The sequence below is a fragment of the Branchiostoma belcheri genome, unplaced genomic scaffold (assembly GCF_001625305.1).
Source record: "Branchiostoma belcheri isolate BF01 breed outbred unplaced genomic scaffold, Haploidv18h27 scaffold104, whole genome shotgun sequence".
Taxonomy (NCBI): domain Eukaryota; kingdom Metazoa; phylum Chordata; class Leptocardii; order Amphioxiformes; family Branchiostomatidae; genus Branchiostoma; species Branchiostoma belcheri.
This window is the reverse complement of record NW_017802425.1, coordinates 245,912-255,946: the sequence shown is the minus strand read 5'-3', so window position 1 is coordinate 255,946 and position 10,035 is coordinate 245,912. Positions and strand designations below refer to the sequence as shown.

The 10,035-nt window shown below is 40.4% G+C and overlaps 1 protein-coding gene across 1 annotated transcript in view; it reads right to left on the bottom strand.

Annotated features, from left to right (window-relative positions):
• LOC109475813 (serine/threonine-protein phosphatase 6 regulatory ankyrin repeat subunit C-like) overlaps positions 1 to 9,591 on the bottom strand; it is a 17,262-nt gene extending 7,671 nt beyond the window's left edge. The window contains 25 exon segments of the mRNA XM_019776589.1: positions 101 to 208; positions 478 to 675; positions 1,011 to 1,118; positions 1,657 to 1,788; positions 2,228 to 2,428; positions 2,699 to 2,803; positions 3,009 to 3,098; positions 3,100 to 3,111; positions 3,254 to 3,352; positions 3,586 to 3,786; positions 3,965 to 4,063; positions 4,245 to 4,361; positions 4,504 to 4,632; positions 5,114 to 5,242; positions 5,601 to 5,699; positions 6,567 to 6,668; positions 6,813 to 6,914; positions 7,199 to 7,297; positions 7,469 to 7,567; positions 7,825 to 7,926; positions 8,113 to 8,214; positions 8,365 to 8,463; positions 8,592 to 8,696; positions 8,929 to 9,132; positions 9,502 to 9,591. Of these exon segments, the coding sequence (XP_019632148.1) occupies positions 101 to 208; positions 478 to 675; positions 1,011 to 1,118; positions 1,657 to 1,788; positions 2,228 to 2,428; positions 2,699 to 2,803; positions 3,009 to 3,098; positions 3,100 to 3,111; positions 3,254 to 3,352; positions 3,586 to 3,786; positions 3,965 to 4,063; positions 4,245 to 4,361; positions 4,504 to 4,632; positions 5,114 to 5,242; positions 5,601 to 5,699; positions 6,567 to 6,668; positions 6,813 to 6,914; positions 7,199 to 7,297; positions 7,469 to 7,567; positions 7,825 to 7,926; positions 8,113 to 8,214; positions 8,365 to 8,463; positions 8,592 to 8,696; positions 8,929 to 9,132; positions 9,502 to 9,591 (2,931 nt within the window).
• Positions 9,592 to 10,035: the final 444 nt, after the last annotated feature.

The window sequence follows — 10,035 nt, the reverse complement described above, 5'->3', positions numbered from 1 at the left end:
GGTACCTCAAGCTATAGATCTATGCACCATATAATGATTCACTTATTATCTATTAAAAGGCACAGATTGGAAAGTTGATAGCTTGTATGAATATGTGCACACCACCTACCTTAGTCTCAAACTTGGGAGATGCCCCACTCTCCACCAAGAGCTTCACAACATTCAGAAACCCTGCCTTGGCTGCAAAGTGGAGAGAAGTCCATCCATTCTGAAGGAAACAGAAGAAATGTACATGTATATGGGATACATGATTGCACAGTTTGTCAGCGTTCTGTCATTCTTTATTCAAGAAAACAACCTAAATGTAGATTACAGATGGACAACGTAAAACTTCATCCAAGAATGGTTAACTACATTGTAGCATGATGATAGTTCATTACAGCAACCCTTTCCCTCTGACTTTTTTTTGTGTCTTGATGATACAGGCATATGTAGAAATGCTTTTAATTAAGCCAAAATATAAGATTCCCGACTAACCTTATCAAACACATTAATGTCTGACCCTTGACCCAGCAGTAGAGCGACCATGTCCAAGTGCCCGTTGGCCGCGGCCAGGTGCAGGGCCGTGCGGCCGCGCTTGTCCTTGATGTGCAGCTGAGTTGTGGACTTACTCAGCAGCAGGCCAACCACAGATGTGTGGCCATTTGCTGCAGCCAGATGAAGGGGGATTGAACCCTGATGCAGAAGAAAAAGAAATGTTACTTCTTTCATTGTCTGCTAGGCTTCTACTGGATCAATATTTTTGTTAGTTAACTTTCTATATACATCACATGTACATTGGTCATGAATGACTTCTCACACCTTAGCCCTTTCATCCAAACCATTCATTCATTCATTCAAACCAAAGAGCACAGTTTTAGAGGGAAAAAAAACATTGCACACTGAAGTGGGTCCACCATTGGGGTTTTATTTCCCAAACTCATCTGGCCAATTATTCTCCCTATTTGGATACATTTCACTGTGTTTGAACCTGCGTTAGTTTAAAGTGGAGACTAGAGAAGGTGACTGACCTGTACAGCTGTCTGTGCATCAGCCTGGACGCCAGGGTAGTTGAGCAGGACCCTCACGAGGCCCTCGTGTCCAGACTGAGACGCCAGATGGAGCGGGGTAAACCCATACTGCAGGGAGAACATGTGACATTAAAGCTAACAACTTTTTGCAGGGACTTAAGTCCAGTGCCCTAAAGATGTACAAAATGTAGGCACATACTAAATACTGTTGATATTACATAGATGGTGGTCATCATTACTCTAAAGTACAAAAGTTACAGCTAGGAGCAAATAGAAATCCTACTGTACATGAATCACATGTGTGTAGTTCATCACCTCACTTGCAATGACAAAGTACTTCACTAGGGGTCCCCGCTGACTTGTATGCATTCATCTCACAAGTAAAATCATTGGGATTATAAGACAATATCAAAAAAATATCAGAGCCAGGGTGATATGTTATAGAAAAACTGAAAGAATGGGTTATACAATGTTTACCTATGCGGTAAATGTATTCTATACAAGTCATTTTCAATAGAAACATGACATGATGATACATTCAGCACCAAGGACATAACCACATACATATATAACACTTAATGTAACATGAATTGTCCTGCCTTTTGTACTTAGATGAAGCTATTGCTAAGAAGTGCCCTTACAGTACCTCTACTTCCTTAGAGGAATCAGTTGTCATTGGCTGCTCACTCTTCACTGTTGCCGGGACTGACTGGAGCATCTCTCGCACAAAGTCAACCTGGCCAAACATGGCCGCCACATGAAGAGCAGTCATTCCAGTCTGAGGATCAAAGCACACAATACAGCAAGTTAAAATCAAAAGCAATAATCAATATTATTAAAGCAACTTCTTATGGTTGCAAGTACAAGTACTACGTAAATCTAGAATGCTGTAGGAAAAAAGACATGTACATTGTCAAGGATATTCACAGGTAAAACAAAAAGATGTAACTACCAGGTTTTACCTGACACAATTATTTGTGTTAGCACCATACATGCTGATACATGTATGTCAGAGAAACACTAAAAGAATGCCTCTGAATGGGTTATACATTTCTATCATGATATGTATTTTATACAAGTCATTTTGAACAAAAAATCTTGCTGATGTTGATAATACATTCAGCACCAAGGGCATAACCACACATACAAGAATGGACTGCTAATTGTACTTTAAAGCTTGCAAAAACAATTCAGAATCATACTGATTCCTTTCCCACCTTTGTACTGGGAGTCTTGAGGTCAGCTGCCCCTCGGAGTGAGTCCAGCACGTTGGTGTGGTCCGACTTGGCGGCGAGGTGAATGGGGGTCATGCCCTCTCCATTCTCATCAGTGGCAGAGGCGCCGTTGTCAGCAAGGGTCTTCACCACCTCCTTGTGCCCACCTTCAGCTGCCAGGTGGAGAGGAGTGGAGGCGTTGATCTGCCAAAGAGAGATGTGTTCAAAGAATTGCAGAAAGCTCCATGGCCACTCATGGAAGGAAACACACACACTCAGGTACATTTCTTGTTTCATAAGTAGCCTAGGATAACTTACTGCCAAAACAACTGGCTTACGGCTTTCTTATTGGCTCCCACACTAACTCAATAAAGAGGATTTTCCTTCAAGTTTGCATTCTACATACAAGTTATATCTCTGACTTGCATTTGTAACTACACCATTAAAAGAATCCTGGCACTTTACTGACAGTACCTTGTTCCTTGCTGAGCAGACCCCAACTCTGTCAAACTTCAGCAGCTCTTTGATCACAGCCACACTACCCTTGAAGGCAGCAATGTGGGCACAGGTGTTCCCTTCCTACACAGGAGAAACAGAAAGTTCCAAATATCAACAGAATTGCAAGGTTAGGCAAACTACAGGATACAGTCTAGATTGTAATGTTACATGTATATCATTAAGATGAAAGCCATTATTATTATACTGGGTGTAATAATGTTATCTATTTTCATAAATCTAACACAAGAAATCACAACTTGATATTGATTTGTAGGCTGAGACATACTGCATTAGCCATGTTGACCAGCTCTGGCTTGTAGTTTAAGAACATCTGCACAACTTCAGAGTGGTCATTCTCTGCTGCCAGATGGAAGGGTAGTTTGTCCATGCTGGTTAGAAATTAGGTAACAATAAATGGTTATTACTCATAGTCATAAATTGACCAATTAATTTTGGTGATGAAAGCAAGCAACCTGCTAAAGTCCAGTAGTGCTAACATTGCTAACAAATTCCAGTCTCCGAGCTGCTTACCGTATCCACAAAGTTGGCGTCTGCCTTCATGTCCAGCAAAGTCTTACAGACTGACAGCTGACCATTCTGGGCTGCCATGTGGAGGGGTGTTCTCTTGGCCTGGAAAACAAGCAAAATTATTAACAATTACCATGAAATAAAAAAAATATTCCTAAAATATGTTTTTTTTTTTCATTTGAAGTACACACAGTTGAATACTTCAGATGGGATGTCATCCTAAAATATGCGAACACAATACTCTTTTTAGAAGTGCTACATGTATGCACGTAAGTCATAACATTGTACATTCAGGATTTTGTGCAGGCATCCTGAAGATTACAACTCTTCCTTACCAGTGTCAGAGCATCTAAGGTTGCCCCATGTGTTTCGATCAGGAGTTTGACCAGTTCAACATAGCCATTCATGGCTGCCAGGTGCAGGGGAGTGATGCCCATCTTGGACTTGGCATTGACGAAGGCCTTGTGCCACAGGAGCACATCCGACACCTCCATATGGCCGTTCTCGGCAGCAAGATGGAGGGCCGCTTTTCCATGCTGGAGACAAAATATGATTTAAACTTACATTCGAATTTAAAACTTTTGAAGTGAAATCATGAGTATGCAAAAGAATGAAAATATTTATTCATGTTTTATATTACATATACATGGTTTTTATTTGTCTCATTGATATGGTACAGAGTGGCAAGACTGTCAGGACTGGTTCTACACATACCTCATCAAAGACATCCACTCTGGCATGGTTCTGTAGCAGGATCTTCACAATAGACAGGTGACCCTGCTCACTGGCCACCAGCAGTGGGGACCAGCCATTCTGAAAACAAGAAGATTGACCTTTACCATCACAGGAAACCAGCTACGTGAAAACAGAAATCATGAGATACTACATTAAGGACTGAATATATTCAATGTTAACTGTACAATTATAGTTTCACAGACTCCAATATAATTCCTGTACATTACAGTGTACATGTAAGTTAGTGTATATGACAAACCTTGGCCTGTTTGTTGACAGCATGTTGCACCTTGTGAGCCCCTATGTTCTTGACCATCTCCTGTAGAACATCTTCATTCCCGGCTCGGGCGCAGTAGTGCATCGGAGTCTCCTGGGTCTGTGGGATGAAGAAAGTGTACAATCTAATTACTAAAGGAGGACTAGGATTTAATACCTAAAACAAGTAAGCTTAAAGGATTGTTTCATTTGTCACTTGTATTTGCTATTACATGTAGACAAGACAAAGAAAAGAGCCATACCAGTTTGGTTGCCATATTGACATCACCATCATACTCCAGTAACATCTGCATGATACGGATATCCTCCCCCTCAAAGTGACACATGTCCTTAGTGGTCTCTGCTCCATAGTGCACAGGAGTTTCACCTTCCTGTAATATGTAACAACACAGTTATATCAACTATATGCACATACGTTGTAGAAATTACATATGTGTAGCAAAACTGGCCAATACACAACTTTTGTATAATTCGTATGGGTCTGAGAAAAATGTCATACTTTTACAATTTTACCCTTAAAATGACCAGTCTTTACGATGCCAGAATGTAACTTTTGGCAGTTTGTTTGTTTGTTTGTTTGTTTATTTAAATGCAACAGTGCATAACAAGTGGTAAACGTGGTAAACTCTCCCAAGAAGCCCTGGAACTAGCCTATTTCACGCTTATTCGTCCTAAGCTGGAATATGCTTCCATCCTACTAACTTTTGGCAGTTGGTAATACTATCAACATTACATGTACATGATCATTGTTTTTACCCAATGGCATCTGAAAATAGGTTAACTCAAAAGTAATCTATTATATAATTTTTTTTTCAAATCAAGAATGATAACAGTAGATGTACATGTACATACATTTGTTTGTGTGTTGATACAGATAACAGCATCCACCCGAGTCTTCTCATTGACCAGGAAGTTGATGATGGCACTGACCAACTCCCAGTGGCAGTACCGCACAGCAATGTGCAATGGATTTTCTCCCATCTACACAAAATCAGAACGCTAAAATGAATTTCTGCAACAAGTTGCATGTAACACTACAAAGTCCATACATACTCCATGGTTAATACAATGCTTGTCCGGACACAATACTGAAAAAAGTGTTTGCTAATTTAATCGATAAATTATACAGATTAGTCAAATATTTCAGTCTAAGCTAGTTTGTTAGTTTAATCTTTATTGCCACTTCCCACTTGATAGAAAACAACTTTCCCAGTCCTCTGATCAGATACCCAGGTGACACAGTACCGCCTGTGTTGCCACTGTATAAAAGGCTACTACATGTATGCCCTTCCAACCTAAAGTTTTAGATCAGTTTCCTTGCTCCCCGTCCCCGGCTCACCTTTGACTGCATCATCAGGTCCCCTCCGTCCTCCATCAGGGCCTGCATCATCTTGATGTTACCATGGCGAGCAGCGATGTGCAGGGCTGTCTCTCCGTCCTGGAACAGATGCAAGGCAAGTTTTTTTTTCAGTTTTTTTTTTTCTTGGTTTTTCCAATTTCTTGTGTTGGAAATTACAGTAAAGCATGCTTCATAGAAACTTCAGTTAAGTTTTTTTCATTAACTCATCAACATTTTAGTCATACCGGAGCACATCAAGTTTTCACCGGTACCTCTCAGATCAAGTAAAATAGTGACTGTCATATTTCACTCATACACATGCAAATTATATTGTTTGACTCCTGAATTAAAGTTTGGCACCAAATTTGTTGAATGCAAGGATTACCAACTACAACATATCAGCATGACCTATCCAGGACAAGCGAAATACCAGTTCAGCACCAAGGACAGGTACATGATGTACAGCACTTTTTTATATAGATTGTCAGCAAATGTTCAAAATACTTACAGTAAGGCCACAGCAATTTAATTTCTTGGTTAACGGATTCGCCGCTTCATTTTTTTCTGATTTGCAAATAAAAATAAAAATTCAGAATCAACTGCAAAATGCTCATACAAATGTATTTTGCCCTGAACAGTTGAAAACAGTCCTTTTCTTCCTAGTTGTTACAATTATTCCATATTTCAATGCAGTGGTATCATTAAAAGTTCAAAATTCATTGTTTAAATTTTGAACCAGCCTGGTGTGTTGACTTCATGGCTCCTATCGTACCATTTTGGGCCATAATAGGATGCCTAGGCCTGTTTTTATTTATTTTTTTTTTCGCCCGCCCGCTCCATTATTTTAATAGAAAAATCCGTTAACCAAGAAATTAAATTGGTGTGGCCTAAAGGGAGAGAAAACAGCAGGAAGTTGTGTGTACACGTAACATGTGCACATGTTACTGACTGAGTGTACATTCTCACCTCTTGCGGTGCATTGACCTCCGCCCCAGACTTGAGAAGCATCTCTGCCACCTTGTCTCCTTCCTTCACACGAGCTGCGATGTGGAGGGGAGTCTCCAGATTCTGGAACAGTGTAGGTACATTGTGTATGCAGAAAAGACCATTTCAAGCCCTGCTGTGACACTCATAAAACAGAGTGGGCCATGCTAACAAACATGCTCTAATTCCTCTATAATGGCAATATTTCATTGAGGTGTGCACACTCACCTTTCCTCCTCGGATGCCAACTTGAGCACCAAACCCCAGCAGTGTCTGTACCACCATGGGCTTACAGAACTGCACAGCTATGTGTAGGGCTGTGTAGTTGTCCTGGCAAAATGACATGTACCATGATCATTCATGATGTTGATGAGGTTATACACAAAGGCATGCTAGATATCAGTGAGAGCAATTATTTGAATTATTGAAACAAATGCCGCAAGATCTACTGTAAACAAATCATGAATTATGAAATCATGAAATGATTTTTTATACTCATTCTGTACAATCGCAAGATATTATCATCATTAAATAAAATTACTTGACATTCACATTTTTGGTAGTTAATATATGGTTATGAATCCTACAGAAAAATTCAGAATTTCTCAGTTCACCTTTGTCCTTGCATCCACCACTGCACCCTTCTGTAGCAGGGCCTTCACTACTGCAGTGTGACCTCTCTTGGCTGCAGCATGTAAGCACACTGCACCAGCCTAAACAAAACAGTTTTCATTAATCAATTTTCATTTTTGGAAAAAAGAAGGCAAATCAATAGAAATGTTGATGTCTGAGAAGAGAAAAAGAGCTCAATTTTTTTAAACAGATGATGTTGATCCGTGCAACTAATGTTATACAGTAATAAAGTTAATGTTATATTCTCCTACCTTGTTAGGCATGTGAAGTGGAACTCCTTTCTTCAGGAAGGTGAGGGCTGTCTCAGGGTGACCACATTGGGAGGCTATGTGCATCAGAGTGCTGCCATCCTATGAAGAGACAAAGAACATAGAGGATTACTGTAAACAATGATTATGTTTAGGTAAAGACAGCAACTTTGACGCATCCCGCAATTTAATGGAAGCGGTTTTGAAGTCATTATATTAACAACATAACTTTGTGTTTTTTATACTGTTTTATGACCTTAACCCGTTTTATCAACTGAGGACAAATTCAAAGACTTCTAAACATTCAAACATAAAATCCCATCTTAGGGTGTCAAATGCTTGAACATCTGAAGTCCTACCTTCGTCCTTGCCAAGACAGAGGCCTTGAATTTGTCCACCAACACCTCCACCACGTTAGTCTGGCCTTTCTCTGCAGAGATGTGCAGCGGGGATCTGTCCAGCTGGGGAGAAGGGTGGAATATATAGAAAGTTGACTTGAATGTTGTGGTCAACAATGTTGCAAGCCTGCATTGCTACTTTCTTGAGGTTTGATATCATCATATGCCACCTCCATTAGTGTTTACTGAAGCATCAGATTCTAGACATAAAACAAACAAGGATGAAAACTACATTGCTCAGTATCTGACCTTGTCCACGATATTGGCATCAGCCTTTGCTGTCTGTAGGTATTTGATCATCGCCTCATCTCCCTCAAATGCTGCAATGTGTAGCGCTGTGTGACCCTCCTCCTGCATGGTGACACAGCAATAATTAGTATCAAATATAAGTTAAAAATGCATGTTTACATAAAGGGCAGCAAAAAACAGATCTTAATCACTGGCACAGTATCCTACTTTCAAGGTAAGGCAGAAGATAGCATACAACAGCACAATACTTACGTTTTGTGCATTAACGTTGGCCCCATTGTCCAGAAACAGTTTGGCCAGCTCCTGGTCCTTCCTGCGGCAGGCCATGTGCAGCAGGTAGTCTCCATTATCCTACAGGGACAAACAGGAGGGGAATTTAATAACCATTAGAAAAAAAGATCCACTCCAGACAGTACAAAAAAAACATCAATTTCACTGCTCTGTAATACACCTTCTCACCACTAGGTGGCACTGCTTACCTTCCTTTGCATGTTGACCTGCTGTTCTGTGTACTGAGACAACAGCTCTTTGCAGACAGCGAAGTTTCCTGCTTCCGTAGACAGGAAAATTGGAATATTTCCTTCCTGGATCAACAGACAAAGAAACAAGGTGGACTTGTGGTGAGGGTTGTTGACTAGGGACATCCTCTTGGATGGGGCGTAAAACTGCACATTTACGATCCCATCACACTGATAAAAAGAGACTAGGGTCCTTTCCAGAGTAAGTGGATCAATCCTTTGACTGCTGAGTCTGCCTCTATGCAACTTGTACTTACTATCAGTAAAAAACTGGTGTCGCTGGAATTTTAAAACCCACCTTGTCCTGCACCAGCCGTCCCTCCTTCCCAGACACCTTCAGAAGCATCTGTACCACATTTATGGCTCCACTGGGTCTGGTTGCTGCTGTGTGGAGAGGCAACTGTTCTTTTTGCTGTAAGAACCAAAAAGTGAGAATTAATGTATGTACAAAAATGTAGGAGCTATTGCAAACTTTTTCAACAGTTACTTGTTTTGCACAATACTATATAAAATTCACAATCGACTCATGTATACATCATGCATATCAGAATTTAGGTCAGAATGTATCGGTGAGTAGCCTAGGACACTTTGAGGTTCAAAGGAAGAATATAGTCAATCATCCAACAAAGTCCACAATATAATTGTACATTAAACACTGGTCACTTCAATTTTGGAATGTCACTTTCCAAATTTGCAGACGGCCATGTTGAAATCCCTGATTTTCAACTTTGCCATTTCTGCAGGTACAGTAAATTTTTACATACCATTTGAAAGATCATGTTATCCTCAGTACCAGGTTATTTTTTTATGGTCAAAACATACATATTTGTCAAGATATTTCACTTTAAAAATTGCAATCCCGTCGGTGTACAAGCCACACCGACGGGATCAGAAGCCCACCCCGGTCGGGAGTAAACTCTACCCCGTCGGGGTGGAAAACCACCCCGTACCCAGACCGCATCCAATTATCCTCATGAACACCCCATGAAAACCACTGAATTAATGAGAATTCACATCTTCACACCAGTGTAATTAGCAAGTTTGTGTGATAATTCATGAGAAGTCTGGGCTCAAAGGTTACCCCGACGGGGTTGAACAGCCCCGTTGGTGTGTTGAACAGCCCCGTCGGTGTGTCAGGTTGAACAGGCTGGGCTAATGGCCTAAGCCTTCAGACCAGACTGAAAGTAATTTCCCAATGAAGTTTTAAAAATTAACATTAAACTTGCTTCTAGGTTGATGGCGGTTTATACACAGTTTATTATATCACTTCATTATTGTAGTTCTGTGTGTATTCCTGCAGTTTTTCTAGACTGTATTTTCCAGGATTATGAAAGAACATTGTCTTCAAAGATACAAATGAGTCATGGATATCTCTGACATGGCAGGAATGGATATGATTGACCAG